The 15,532-nt window shown below is 40.1% G+C and overlaps 2 protein-coding genes across 6 annotated transcripts in view; both read left to right on the top strand.

The window, feature by feature from the left end:
• The window catches only part of VXN (vexin), a 965,102-nt gene that overhangs the window by 107,155 nt on the left and 842,415 nt on the right, over window positions 1-15,532 (top strand). The window lies entirely within an intron of this gene.
• Window positions 1-15,532, top strand: part of MTFR1 (mitochondrial fission regulator 1) — an 88,045-nt gene that overhangs the window by 45,233 nt on the left and 27,280 nt on the right. For all 5 annotated transcript variants that reach the window (XM_050802073.1, XM_050802075.1, XM_050802071.1 and 2 more), the window contains exon 4: window positions 5,377-5,492. In XM_050802073.1, coding sequence (XP_050658030.1) covers window positions 5,377-5,492 — 116 coding nt within the window. The remainder of the gene's footprint in view (window positions 1-5,376; window positions 5,493-15,532) is intronic.

Here is a 15,532-nt window from a genome sequence, read left to right as displayed (position 1 = left end):
AGCAATTCTCCTGCATCAGCCTCCCAAGTAGCTGGGATTATAGGTACTTGCCACCCCGCCCAGCTAATTTTTGTATTTTTAATAGAGTTAAGGGTTCACCATGTTGGGCAGGCTGGTCTCAAACTCCTGACCTCAAGTAATCCACCCACCTGAGCTTCCCAAAGTGCTGAGATTACAGGTGCGAGCCTGTAATCTCATTAAGAATATGTATATGTGGGCCAGGCGTGATGGCTCACACCTGTAATCCCAGCACTTTGGGAGGCTGAAGCGGGTGGATCACTTGAGGTCAGGAGTTTAAGACCACCCTGGCGAACATGGTGAAACCCCGTCTCTATTAAAAATACAAAAATTAGCCAAGCATGGTGGTGGGTGCCTGTAATCCCAGCTACTTGGGAAGCTGAGGCAGGAGAATTGCTTGAACCTGAGAGGTGGAGGTTACAGTGACCTGAGATCGCACCACTGCATTCCGGCCTGGGCAACAGAACAAGACTTGGTCTCAAAAACAAACAAACAAACAAACAAACATACAAAGAATCCATGTATGTTATGCATTTGACTATAAACAAATGGTAGTAAACTAGAATGAGTGTAATTTACTATTATGCCCTTTGCAGCAAATCCTAGTTTCCAGTACTGTGTGTTTATTTTACGAAGTCACAAGAGGATGAAGTTAGTACTCCTAACATTTTTATTCTAAGCTTTCCTACTATTGTACAACATTTGTATTTTACTAATATGCACTTTATGAAATGAACTGATTTTTTTTGGTATATTACATTATCAGAATATTTTAAATTAAAGTGGCTTCAGTAAGATTTCTAAAATAAAATTGAATTTTGGGTAACTTGGTGTTATTATTAAATTTTTGCTCTGAATGAAATGCGATTTTGAAAAAAAATTTCTATCTCTTCACTTTTTTTTTCTTTTTCCACTGACAATAGCTGTAGTAGGACAGGACCTTGCTGGGAACCTTCAGTAAGTTGTCCTTTTCTTTGTCAAACTTTCCATCGGTCATCTATGCATGTCGTGGTGTCTACATCGTATTTCCAAGAATTTCTTAATGTCAGTCCTTGCCTGGGCTGACTTCATCTTGACTTGTACTTTACTAAGTGCATTGTCCTGGAAATTGTCCTTTGTGTCCCATGCCTGTGTCACTCAATGAATGCTTCCTTCACCAACACCTGAAATGGCCTTTTATAAAGATTTTTTTCTGCTTTTATTTTGTCTTTTGAATGAGTTTGACTTAAATGCCAAAACTATTTTGTTTTGTGGGACAGGATGTCAAGTAGAAATGACATACATCTTATCAGTTTTGGAATTGGTTCTTGAGAGCATCATTAACATTTTCATCTTATTGAGCACATATTATGGACATGGTATCATTTACATAATTAAGGCTTAAGTAAGATCCAAATTAAGTCCGTGGAATAGTTTGTTATATCTTGTTGTTTTGTTTCTTAAAAGTTTGTGCAAAAGCTGGCATTTTATGTTTAGCATACTAATTTTATGGAGGCATTATTTAATTTTATAGATGTAAAATTGAGAAATGTGTTTAATCCTTAATAACTATTTATGATATCCTGAAAATGAATTAACTTCTATTTCTTTGATTATGTATTCTTAGAAAAGTAGTAGTGGCTGGGCGTGGTGGCACATGCCTATAATCCCAGCACTTTGGGAGGCCAAGGTGGGTGGATCCCCTGAGCCCAGGAATTTGAGAACAGCCTGGGCAACATGGCGATATCCCCCATGTCTACCAAAAATACAAAAGATGAACCAGGTGTGGTGGCATGCGTCAGTAATTCTGGAGGCTGACGCAGGTGAATCGCTTGAACTTGGGAGGCGGGAGGTTGCAGTGAGCCAAGATGGTTCCACTGCACTCCACCCTGAGTGACAGAGTGAGACCTGATCTCAACAACAACAAAAAAGAAAAGTAGTACTTTGTTTTTTTGATTTGTTTTTCTTTTTTTCTTCCCTCCTCCCCACACTTTGTTTCCTTTTATAGATGTTTTGAAGAAAACAGCTATTTTTGTAACCTCTGTAAGAAAGTAAGAAGTCTTTGTCTTAAATATACCTAACTTTCTACCAACTAGTCATTATATTGGAACAGAATTTTTATTTCTGAACAAAGGGTCATGATCAGATTGATCATCTCATGAATTAGCACCTCGGGAAGGCACCATTCAGATTTTAGTCTTAGGATTTGTCTAACACTTGTACAAAACAGCCCATTAAATACCATCTCCGCTAGGAGCCTCACAGGGCTTAGGAACATTCCTGCTGAAGGATAGCCACATAACCCACTTAGAATCTCCTTATTACAGTGTTATGGGAATATCAGGATACCATTCTGTTTTCAGTAATGGGTAGGAACAGAACATTACCTGATTTCTCAACTCTTGAGATCAAATATGATACCCAGTTATGTTATTTAAGTTGTATGAGATACTGATTTGCTAAATATCTGTTTGGATAAGTTTCTGAACTACATAGGGAGAAGTACAGAAATCATCCCTTTGATCTTATACCTTGAGAATTTACTTACTGAAGTTTATACTTTTTTCCTCATCTGACTACAAATTACTTCCACTACATACAAATTAGTATTTTGAAAGCCTTTTTATCATAATTTCATTATTAGGTTTATTTGTTTTTGTTTTTGTGGAGGGCAAGATTTTAAAATTTCTATTTTTTGAGAGAGTCTCACTCTGTTGCCCAGGCTGGAGTGTGGTGGTATGATCACGGCTCACTGCAGCCTCTGCCTCCTGGGTTCAAATGATTCTCCCACCTCAGCCTCTCGAGTAGCTGTGACTACAGGCGCACGCCACCACGCCTGACAAATTATTTTGTATTTTTAGTAGAGATGGATATTTCGCCATGTTGCCCAGGTTGATCTCAAGTTACTGGGGCCTCAAGCCATCCACCATCTTGTCCTCACAAAGTGCTGGGATTACAGGCGTGAGCCACCGCACCTGGCTGAATTTAAGGTGCTTTAGATACTCGATGTTCTTAGTACTTTATTGTTAACATTTTTTGTGTGTGTGTGTGACCGAGTCTTGCTCTATCACCCAGGCTGGATTGCAGTGGCGCGATCTCAGCTCACTGCAACCTCTACCTCCCAGGTTCAAGTGATTCTCGTACCTCAGCCTCCCTAGTGGCTGGGGTTACAGGCTCCTGCCACCATGCCCGGCCCTTAAAATGTTATTTTTAATGCCACTTTATTAAGTTGATTAGATGATCATACCAGAAGAGTACACATACCAACAGCTGATATGTTTAACGTTTTATTCATAATATTACTTTGAAGATATTTTAAACTGTCAACAATGTTAGTATTATGTGTCTGCATGATATATTTTGTGTTTAAGGAAGAGGCATTATTTAAATATATTTTCCAAAAGTTTGACTTGGCAATGATGGCATTGAGGAGGTTTGAACAATGCATGAGTCCCAAGGGTAACTTTTTGATAAACATATTAATGACTAAATCTCTTTGGCCTTTTCATTTTTTTCTTAATTAAAAAGTGTGGATTGATTTTCTTTTTTATTTAAACCTCACTCACACTTTTAGGAAGTATTAATCCGATAACTTTATTTAAAAGTTATTATTTGTTGACTTTTTGACTCAGGCATTATTATATGTATAATGAAATGTAAATTTAACTTAGTTATCTTTCTTGTTTTTCAAGATAAGTTTCAAGATATCCTGCTTGTCTTTTTTTTTTTTTCTTTTTCTTTTTGAGACCATCTCACCCTGTCACTCAGGCTAGAGTGCAGTGGTGCAATCTCGGCTCACTGCAACTGCTGCCTCCCGGGTTCAAGCAATCCTCCAACCTCAGCCTCCTGAGTAGCTAGGATTACAGGTGTGTGCCACCATGCCTGGCTAATTTTTTTTGTATTTTCAGTAGAGATGGGGTTTCACCATGTTGGCCAAGCTGGTCTCAAACTCCTGACCTCAAGTGATCTGCCTGCCTTGGCCTCCCAAAGTACTGGGATTGTAGGCAGGAACCACCGCACCTGTCTTTTTTTTTTTTTTTTTTTTTTTTGTATTTATTTCAAAATATTCTTTGTTTGCATCCATGTTAAGTTTAGGTAGAGAATTCTGTTCTGCTGTTTGTTCTTTTGTTCTTTAATACTTTTACTTAAAATGTAGGAGATTTAAGGAGTTTTAAAAACCATTTTCAACATTATAATGTATACATATATAAAAACATTATAAGAAAAGTTATATAATAGCCATTTAGAAATATTTCTGGATTTAGCTCAAATTGGTCTTTTGCTTGTTCTTATTTTCTTCCCCCGAGACAGAGTCTTGCTCTGCCACCCAGGCTGGAGTATAGTAGCACGATCTCGGCTCACCTCAACCTCTGCCTGCTGGTTTGCTTGTTCCTATACCCCGCTGCTTACACATACCTTTTAAAATCTCTTTAGAAAAAAGTGGTTTCTCATGCTTAGATTCTAAAATTTTTCTTAATTTTCTAGGATAGTTTTTTAAAAAATCAACTTATAGGCTGGGCGCGGTGGCTCATGTCTATAATCTCAACGCTTTGGGAGGCCAAGGCGGGCGGATCACAAGGTCGGGAGTTCTAGACCAGCCTGGTCAACATGGTGAAACCCCATCTCTACTAAAAATACAAAAATTAGCCGGGCGTGGTGGTGCGCACCTATAGTCCCAACTACTCAGGAGACTGAGGCAGAAGAATCACTTGAACCCGGGAGGCGGAGGTCGCAGTGAACCAAATATCGAGCCACCACACTCCAGCCTGGGTGACAGAGCTAGACTTCATCTCAAAACAAACAAACAAACAAACAAACAAAAAACAACTTACGGCCGGGCGCGGTGGCTCAAGCCACCAGCACTTTGGGAGGCCGAGACGGGCGGATCACGAGGTCAGGAGATCGAGACCATCCTGGCTAACACGGTGAAACCCTGTCTCTACTAAAAAATACAAAAAAAAAAAAACTAGCCGGGCGAGGTGGCGGGCGCCTGTAGTCCCAGCTACTCGGGAGGCTGAGGCAGGAGAATGGCGTAAACCCGGGAGGCGGAGCTTGCAGTGAGCTGAGATCCGGCCACTGCACTCCAGCCTGGGAGACAGAGCGAGACTCCGTCTCCAAAAAAAAAAAAAAAAAAAAAAAAAAAAAACAACTTACAAAATGAAAACCGAATAAACTTAAATTATAGTTCTGCAATTGTCATATACTGTTAGGCAACACTATGATTATGACTATTAATCATAGAGACCTTCAGTGGAAGAGTTAGAAACCACTCGTGTTTTTAACAGCAGAGCTGACGATTTTCCTTTAGGTGAGTAAAAAAAAATTTATTCTTAACATTTTGGTGCCAGATGAAGAACTTTCCCTATTTGTAACTTGTAGATTAACAGCCATGCAACAGAATGGAGTCCCAGCCACCCAGGAGAGGATGCAGTGGCTTCTTTTGCTGATGTTGGATGGGTAGCCAAAGAAGAAGGAGAATGTTCAGCAAGACTAAGGTTAGTTTGGAGGCTATTAGAACTGAGATGCATTATCTGTTTTTTTAAAGAATGATATTATTTGCAGTACTTACTTTTAATAGCCTAATTTTATCTCTAGTAATGCACCCTCTTCTTTTTCTTGAATAGTCTTCTTTTCTATTTATTTTCCTTTTTATCTGAGAGGGTTTCGTTCTGTTTTTCAGGCTGGAGTGCAGTGGTGTGATCTTGCCTCACTGCAGCCTTGACCTCCCAGGCTCTTGTGATTCTCCCACCTTAGCCTCCCAAGTAGCTGGGATCACAGGCATGCACCACTAACCCCCGCTAATTTTTTTTTTTTTTTTTTTGAGATAGAGTCTTGTTCTGTCACCCAGGCCCTAGTGCAGTGGCGTGATCTCGGCTCACTGCAACCTCCAACTCACTGGTTCAAGTGATTTTCCTGCTTCAACTTCCTGAGTAGCTGGGACCACAGGTGTGCGCCTCCATGCCCAGCTAATTTTTGGATTTTTAGTAGAAACGGGATGTCACCATGTTAGCCAGGCTGGTCTCGAACTCTTGACCTCAGATGATCCACCCGCCTCGGCCTCCCAAAGTGCTAGGATTACAGAGGTGAGCCACCACGCCCAGCCTATTTTTGTATTTTTTTTGTAGAGATGAGTTTTCACCATGTTGCCTAGGCTGGTCTGTTCATTTTCAAGACTTGGCTAGTATTTTTAAAGTTTTTAGAGACATGTAATTATGTCCTAAGTCCTCATGGACAGAATTCCTTGTCCTTCAGCAGTTTACATTCTAATATAAGAGACCAGAAAGAATGATCATTAATAATTTAGATAAGTACAGTAATTACAAAGGTCTCACTGGGGCAAAGGGATCCATCTGGATCATAGTAGAGAATTTTTGTGTAATTGGAGAATGTTTCCTAAAAATTTTGAGTCAAAAGGAGATTAAGAAGGAAATCAATTGATACTGTAAAGTCTACAAAGTAATTACAGATGGTCACTGCAGGATGAGAGATGTTTAGCAAGACTTCTCAGGAGGAAATGCTAGAGCTCCATCATGAGGCTGAGTGGGAGCCAAGTAAATGGAAGGCTGGTATTCCTGGAAGAGTAAAGAACTTGTTTTAAGGTAATACCAGGAGACATTGTGGCATGTTTGGGAACTGCCAGATGGCTCAGTGAGTCTAGAGAGCAGAAAAGAAGGATACACTGTAGGAGATGAGGATGAGAAGTAGGTTGAGGTTTAAAAGTCTTACACGTGACACTAAGAAACATAGAAAAGTTCACGTTTGTGGAAAGCAATATAGAACCTGAAAGCAGTGTGGAACCATGGAAGAAATTTGAGCACTAGTAAAACCAACATGTAAACAGTATGAAGAATAGAAAAGAAGGCCGGGTGTGGTGGCTCACACCTGTAATCCCAGCACTTTGGGAGTCCGAGGAAGGTGGATCATGAGGTCAGGAGATCGAGACCATCCTGGCTAACACAGTGAAACCCTGTCTCTAATAAAAATACAAAAAAAAATTAGCCAGGCGTGGTGGTGCATGCCTGTAGTCCCAGCTTCACGGGAGGCTGAGGCAGGAGAATGGCTTGAACCTGGGAGGCAGAGCTTGCAGTGAGCCAAAATCACGCCACTGCACTCCACACTCCAGCCTGGGTGACAGAGCGAGACTCCGTCTCAAAAAAAAAAAAAAGAGCCAGACTAAGAGATAGACCAACTAGGAGATGATCAGAATTTAACTGAATTAAGAAACTGGCAGAAGAGGTTCAAAGTTAAATGAGATTCAGAATAATTAAAATGACATAGAATAATTAAAATGACATAGAAACTTATTAGATATGGAGATTAAGGAAGGAAGAGCCTACAGAGTCAGAGTCTAGTTATCCTAAATTCTCAGGTTTCCATCTAGGATAAATATAAGGATGGTAAAACAATTTTTTTTTTTTTTTTTTGAGACGGAGCCTCTCTTGGTTGCCCAGGCTGCAGGCTGGAGTGCAGTGGCGCTATCTTGGCTCACTGTGACTCCCACCTCCCGGGTTCAGTCGATTCTCTTACCTCAGCCTCCCGAGCAGCTGGTATTACAGGTGCCCGCCATGATGCCCAGCTAATTTTTGTATTTTTAATAGAGACAGGGTTTCACAACATTGGCCAGGCTGGTCTTGAACTCCTGACCCCAGGTGATCCACCTGCCTTGGCTTCTCAGAGTGCTGGGATTATAGGCGTGAGCCACTGCGCCCAGCTGTAATTTATACGAATGTAGGAAAACAGATTGTTTTGGCTGAGGAGAATAAGAGAGGGTAGTCTAGTCTAGAATATATTATGTTTGAGTTTTCTGTGAGATATTCACCTTGATCTAGAAACAGTTTATGTGAATAGATATTGGTAAGGAAGGCCTATAGTCTATAATATTTAGATAGAATGGCTGAATATGAGAGTGCCCAAGAAGCATGTATAGAACGTGAAGAGCATTTGTACCTTGAGTGAAACCAGCATTTTGAAGTTAAAGGAAAGAAAAAGCCTCCTCCCCTGATCACCCTCCCTGCCCCCTGCCCCCCACCCAACCCATCACCCAAAGAGCAGCTAAGAGGCAGGAGAAGACCTGGTAGAGGGTATTGTTATGGAAGCAGAGGAGGTAGAGTTTTTATAGAAGAGGAGTGGTGATCAGTGTCAAATACTTAGAGGCTGAGTAAATAGAAAAACTAGCACGTTTCAATTTTGTTTTTCAGTTGGAAGATTATCATTGACTTTAGCAAGAGTAATTTCATTTGAGTGGTATTAGCTGGATAAAATAAGAATCAAATAATCCAAGAGCAAAGAAGGAACTTGATTTGAGTGACAAGTAGAAATAAGGACATAGCAGTAGATAAACACAGGGATTGCAGGATTAGCAGGTAAAGAGCCTTTCTTTTTTAAGATGTTTATTTTATTTAAACTTTTTATTTTGAGACAATTGTAGATTCTTCACATGTATAAGAAACAATACAGAGAAATTCCGCATGCTTTTCACTCAGTCTCCTTCAATGGTAACATTCTGCAAAACTATAGTACAGTATCACAGCAGGGTATTGATGTTGATAAGGCAAGATGCAGGACATTTCCATACTACAGAGATCCTCCACTTGCCCTATTATGGCCACACGTACTTCTCTTCCATCCCCAACCTCAACTCCTTCTTAATGACTAGCACCTACTAATCTGTTCATTTTAACTATTTTATCATTTAAAGAATGTTAAATACATTGAATCATGTAATATGTAACCTTTTTTTTTTTTTTTTTTTGAAACAGAGTCTCGCTCTGTCACCCAGGCTGGAGTGCAGTGATGCAATCTTGGGTTACTGCAACCTCTGCCTCCTGAGTTTAAGCAATTCTCCTGCCTCAGCCTCCCAAGTAGCTGGGGTTACAGGTATGTGCCACCATACCTGGCTAATTTTTGAATTTTTAGTGTATGCGGGATTTCACCATGTTAGCCAGGCTGGTCTTGAACTCCTGGTCTCAAGTGATTCATCTGCCTCGGCTTTGCAAAGTGCTGGGATTACAGGCGTGAGCCACTGTGCCTGGCCAATGTGTAACCTTTTAGGACCGGCTTTTCTTTTTTGGAGGCAGAGACTCCGTCTGTCACCCAGGCTGGAGTGCAGTAGTGTGATCTCGGCTCACTGCAACCTCTGCCTCCCAGGTTCAAGCGATTCTTCTGCCTCAGCCTCCCAAGTAGCTGGAATTACAGGCGCTTGCCTCCACGCCTGGCTAATTTTTGTATTTTTAGTAGAGACGGGGTTTCACCATGTTGGCCAGGCTGGTCTTGAACTCCTGACCTCAGGTTATCTACCTGCCTCAACCTCCCTAAGTGCTGGGATTACAGGCGTGAGCCACCGCGCCTGGCCAAACAAAGGCATCTCTCTGAGCCAGAATCGAACCAGCACCTAAGGATGGCCATAGGCGTGCACCTATAGTCCTCCGCTCTACCAGCTGAGCTGTTGAAGGGGGCGGGACTGGCTTTTTAAACTCAGCATTGTTCTCTGGCTGTTCATCTAAATTGTTGTGTGCATCAAGAACTTGATCCTTTTTAATTGCTCAGCAGTAGTCATTGGTATGGATGTATTACAGTTTGTTTAATCATACAGTAATTGATGGACATCTAGTTTGATTCCAGTTTTTGGCTGTTAAAGTTAGTATATAAACATTTGTGTATAGGTTTTTGAGTGACTATAAGTTTTCGTTTTTCTGAGATAAATGTCTTTGAGTGCAGTTGCTGGGTCAAATAGTAGTTACTTAGTTTTTCAAGAAATTGACAAACTGTTTTCTAGAGCCTATTTTACATCCCTTTGGCAGTATATGGCTAATTCAGTTTCTCTGCATTATTTCCTTAATAGCTAATGATGATAAACATCTTTTTATGCCATCTGTATATTCTTTCAGGTAAAACGTATCATGTCTTTTGCTCATTTTCTAACTGGGTATTTTTGAGATTTCTTTATATATTCTAGATATGAATCCTTGTCACATACATGGTTTATAAATATTTTCTCCTACTCTGTGGCTTGTCTTTTCATACATTTAATGGGGTCTTTCATGGAGCAAAAATTTTTCATTTTGATGAAGTCTAATTTATTTACTTTTTTATTGATCATGCTTTTGGTGTCAAATTTAAGAGCTCTTTGTCTAGCCCTAGATCCTGAGACTTCTTTTTCCCTAAGAGGTTTATAGTTTTATATTTTACATTTGAGTCCATGAATTTTTTTTTTTTTTTTTTTTCAGAAGAATCTGGCTCTGTCACCCAGGCTGGAGTGCAGTGGCACGATCAGCTCACTGTAACCTCTGCCTCATGGGCTCAAGCAATCCTCTCACCTTAACCTCCTAAGTAGCTGGGGTTATAGATATATGCCACCATGCCTGGCTGTTTTTTGTAAAGATGGGTTTTTGCCATGTTGCCTAGGCTGGTCTCAAACTCCTGAGCTCAAGCAATCCGCCCACCTTAGCCTCCTGAAGTGCTGGAATTACAGGTGTGAGCCACTGTGCCCAGCCTTAAATTTGTGATTCTTTTCAAGTTAATTTTTTCATACAGGTTGAACAACCCTAATTTGAAAATCCAAAATCAGAAGTGTTCCAAACTCCAAAAGAAAATAGAATTAAAAAAAAAAAAACTTTTAGGTTCAGGGGTACATGTGCTGGTTAGTTACATGGGTAAATTGCATGTTATGGGTGTTTGGTGTACAGATTATTTCATCACCCAGGTAATAAGCATAGGACTCAATAGGTAGTTTTTTGATCCTCACCCTCCACTCTCAAGTAGGTCGTGGTATGTGTTGTTCCCTTCTTTTTGATACGGAGTTTCACTCTTGTTGCCCAGGCTGGAGTGCAGTGGCACGATCTCAGCTCACTGCAACCTCCACCTCCCGGGTTCAAGTGATTTTCATGCCTCAGCCTCCCAAGTAGCTGGGATTACAGATGTGCGCCACCACGCCCACCTAATTTTTGAATTTTTAGTAGAGACAGGGTTTCACCATCTTGGTCAGGCTGATCTCAAACTCCTGACATCAGGTGGTCACCTACCTCAGCCTCCCAAAGTGCTGGGATTACAGGTGTGAGCCACTGCACCCAGCTGTTCCCTTCTTTTTGTCCATGTGCACTCAGTGTTTAACTCTCATTTGTAAGTGAGAACATGTGGTATTTGGTTTCTGTTCCTGTGTAAGTTTGCTTAGGATAATGGCTTCCAGTTCCATCCATGTTGCTGCAAAGGAATGATCTCCTTGTTTTTTTGTGACTGTGTAGTATTCCATGGTGTCTATCTACCACATTTTCTTTATGCAGTCTACCATTGATGGACATTTAGGTTGATTCCGTGTCTGTGCTGTTGCGAATAGTGCTGTGATGAACAGATGTGCAGAATGATTTATTTTCCTTTGGGTTATATACCCAGTAGAGGGATTGCTGGGTCAAATAATAGTTCTCTAAAAGTTCTTTGAGAAATCTTCACATTCCTTTCCACAGTGACTGAACTAATTTACATTCCCACCAGCAGTCTATAAGTATTCCCCTTCTCTGCAACCGCACCAGCATCTCAGGCAGTGGGCAGGGCCATAAAGCTCCCAAGCAATTATGTCCTTTGTCTTTGGAGTTCCTCGGCTTTCCCACGGAGCGTGTAGCTGCAATCCACCTCCTTCAAAGTGTCTGTGGATTCTCTGGCTTTCCTGGTATGTTCCTGCAGTAGTTCTTGGAGCAAAAGTTCACCATGTGGGTCTGTGCACGCTGCTCTGTTTGTCCAAGTGGGAGCCGCAAGTTAGTCCTGCCTGCTCTGTGCCATTTTCCCCAAATGGGACCTACCCTTCTGTGTTTATAACTTACAGTTTAAGTCCCTATAGAAACAAATTCTATTTAAGACTGTTCATATGTTGCAGTTTTTCTGCCTCTCATATTTATATTTGTATGAAAGCTGAAGCTCTTCAGTATATTTCTTATTTCTTCCTTGAAATTTATGTTGATAACATTTCTATAACAATTATTTATAATGTCATACTATTATGTCTTTGGGAAAACAGGATACATATGAGTCTTTCATAATTGGTTATTATAGAAATGATTTTTTTCAAATGCACTGAACTTCAGATTTTTATTTATAAACTAGAAGTACAGGCCGAGCACAGTGGCTTATGCTTATCATTTCAGCACTTTGGGAGGTCGAGGTGGGTGGGTTGCTTGACCCCAGGAGTTCAAGATGAGCCTGGGCAACATGGCAAAACTCCATCTCTACAAAAAATACCAAATACCAAAATTAGCTGGGTGTGGTGGTGCACACCTGTTGTCCTAGCTACCTGAGAGGTTGAGGTGAGAGGATTGCTTGAGCCTGGGAGGTCAACGCTGCAGTGAACCATGAATGCACCATTGCACTCCAGCCTCAGCGATGGATCGAAACGTGTCTTAAAAAAAAAAAGAAAAAAAGAAAAAAAAAGGGCAACATATTTCTATAAAATACAAGTATTCTACTTTGAGAAGAGAATTTTCAATAACATGAGAAAACTGTTAGTACAGTGGCATGCACAAAGTAAGGCCTCATTGTTTTTTCTCTTTTCTGTATACATTTTTTAATTAACAGAAGCATTGACATCCTGATAACTGATGATCAGTTATGAATATAACTGATAATCTCATCTAAGATAAAGTGTTCTCTTTCATAGTAGTATTCTAAGGAGAATGTATAGTCTGTGAAAGGAAAATAAACCTTGGGACACCCAAATAACTAAGCCAAAGAGAAAAGTCAAGCTAGGAACTGCATCAGGCAAACCTGCCTCCCAAAGCTTTGCATCACAGCAAAGCTGCCTCTGTAGCTATGTAAGATAGCTACATTATCAAAAAGCTACATACCTCTCTTACAATTTGCCTGCTAGGAAATTCCTTGTGGGCCCCAAGATCTTTACCCTAAAACAGTTCTGCTAAATTTTTGCTGACAATGTGAATTGATAGTTTTCTTCACAGATGTCGGAAAAGGACAGAACTCAAAAGTTATCCCGCTGCTCATCTGAAACAAATGCGTATCTGATTGCTTCCTCTGCCCTATGTTTATTTTATGTAAAAATGCAGATTCACTGAGCTAGAGGAATGCATAAGTGACTAGTCCTCTACCGCCCCTCACATGTGAACAGCTGATCAGAGACTTAAAAGAATGTAAACTTTTGTCTCTTATCTACTCCCACCTTTTAAAAATTCCTTCCTCTTTCTCTAATGTCTGCCCATTCCCCTTTAAATACTGAAGCCCTCAAAATCATCTTTGGAGAAAGGCACTGATCTGTCTCCTAGGTGCACATCTTTAACCTTGGTAAAATAAACTTCTAAATTGTTTGAGACCTGTCTCAGATACTTTTTGGTTTGTAAGTCTTTGGATAAATATACAGTATAACATTTGTACTGTATGATGAAGTTAAAGACTGTAATCTCTGAGACCTTTAGTTGACATCATAGATATTGTCATCAAGCGTTTGATTGCTTCCAAAGTAGAAGAGCAGCTAAGGAGCTTTGAAATATTTAAAGTTTAATTTGTTCATTCTATATTAATATATTAATTTCTAATTGTATCCAGTTCTTCTGTAGAGTGTCACGTACAATATCAAACTCATTTACTAAATAAAAATGTATGGGTTCATAGAACTTAAAAATGTTTCAGATAGCAGTTTTCCTTATCCTAGGATGTTTGCAATCTAATGAGGAAGATGAACATATTTATAGAAGTCTGTAATATAAGGATAGTGAATAAAGTGAGACTGAGGTGATGATATCCAGCTTGATTTTTCAAGTGTCAGCATTAAGTATAAGATGGAATGTGCTGTTTTTTAAGGAATGTCAGGGAAGATCCCCAAACTCATAGAGGATGACAGAGTAGCAAGAGTCCGTAGGAAATACTTAACAAGCAAGCAGGCCAGCTCCACAGCTCCAGAGGTGCAAAAGTAGGCCAGGAGACTCGGTGGATCAGAGCAATCAGAGCAAGGTTTCCTACTCACAGCACATCAAACTGCAGATGTTACTGGTTTCTATTTTATTCTTCATTACTTGACAGTAGACATGAACATACATTATTAAAATAGCATATTCAAGGAAGAAGGATTATTTTTGTTAAATACCACTTTTAGGAAGATCCAACTTCTGAAATATAAAACAACAGAAGGGTTGTGTTGAACAGAGCCTAGAACAGCTAATGAGGGAATCCCACTAGTTTTCTGGGTCTGTAGCCTACAACACTCCTGCCTGTTCCCACTGTAGATCCTCTCATAGATTGCTTCCACTGTCAAAATGATTTCCCATTCTAGTTGTCTTTATCCAGCTACTTGCCCACTTTGAAAAGATTGTTAGTTTTCTTTTCTTTTCTTTTTTTTTTTTTTTGAGACAGAGTCTCGCTGTGTTGCCCAGGCTGGAATGTAGTGGCATGATCTTGGCTCATTGCAACCTCCACTTCCCAGGTTCAAGTGATTCTCTTGCCTCAGCCTCCCAAGTAGCTGGTATTACAGGTGCCCGCCAACACACCCAGCTAATTTTTGTACTTTACTTTAGTAGAGACGGAGTTTCACCATGTTGGCTAGGGTGGTCTTGAACTCCTGACCTCAAGTGATCTGCCTGCCTCAGATTAATAGTTTTCTACCCAACTTTGTATTTCAGGAAACTAAATTGCCAGGTTTTTTTTCTCCCTGGATTCTAAGACAATAGAGTATGGTTTTTTGTTTGTTTGTTTTTTTAACCTTCCTAGGTTGTTCTGTAAACTAAAAAGATGAGGGAGGGTCATTAGAAATCATTTTGGGAACAGGGCACATCTGATTTAAAACTGTGTCAGATTTTGAGTTTCCCTTAACTGTGAGATGAGGGAAAGGACCCCAGAGGTGTATTATATTTAACTTAGGATTCTTCAATATGGATGATGGAGCTAAAAAGGCCTTTGCATTTATGTAAATTGTGCTACAAAAGTGGCTTCCCTTGACAGTAACATGGAAAAAAGAGAACTAGATAATTCAGTGTAGTGTTATTCTAAGTAAGAACCTGTGTGCCTTAGGGAATTTTGGACCCAATATAAACAAAATATGACCAAAACAAACAAACAAAACCAGTAGAAATCTCCCTAGCAGAAATTGGTATCTAGAAAATGGTTTTAAGAAACATCAGTTAACTGTTAAAAGTTTAAGGTAATGGAAAAAAAAAGGAAAGGGAAGGAAGAAATATCAGGCCTGCACAATATAATCCCAACATTTTGAGAGACTTGAGGCCAGGAGTTCATGACCAGCCTGGGCAACATTGTGAGACCCTGTCTCTTAAAAAAAAAAAAAAGAAAAAAAAGAAAAGAAAAAAATTAGCCAGGCATGGGTGGCATGCACCTATAGTCCTAGCTACTCAGGAAGCTGAGGCAGGAGGATCACTTGAGCCTAGGAGTTGGCGGTGTGGGTAACAGAGTGAGATCCTATCTCAAAAAAAGAGAAACATCACCCTTTGGCTGTTTATCTTCTGCTTTTGGTACATCCATGCTTGATGTCTCTGTTATTTTATTTTATTTTTTGAAATGGAGTCTTGCATTGTCATCCAAGCTGGAGTGC

This window comes from Macaca thibetana, chromosome 8 (assembly GCF_024542745.1).
Source record: "Macaca thibetana thibetana isolate TM-01 chromosome 8, ASM2454274v1, whole genome shotgun sequence".
In the NCBI taxonomy this organism is placed as follows: Eukaryota; Metazoa; Chordata; class Mammalia; order Primates; family Cercopithecidae; genus Macaca; species Macaca thibetana.
The sequence above is the reverse complement of the archived record's forward strand: the minus strand, read 5'-3'. Positions and strand labels throughout refer to the sequence as shown.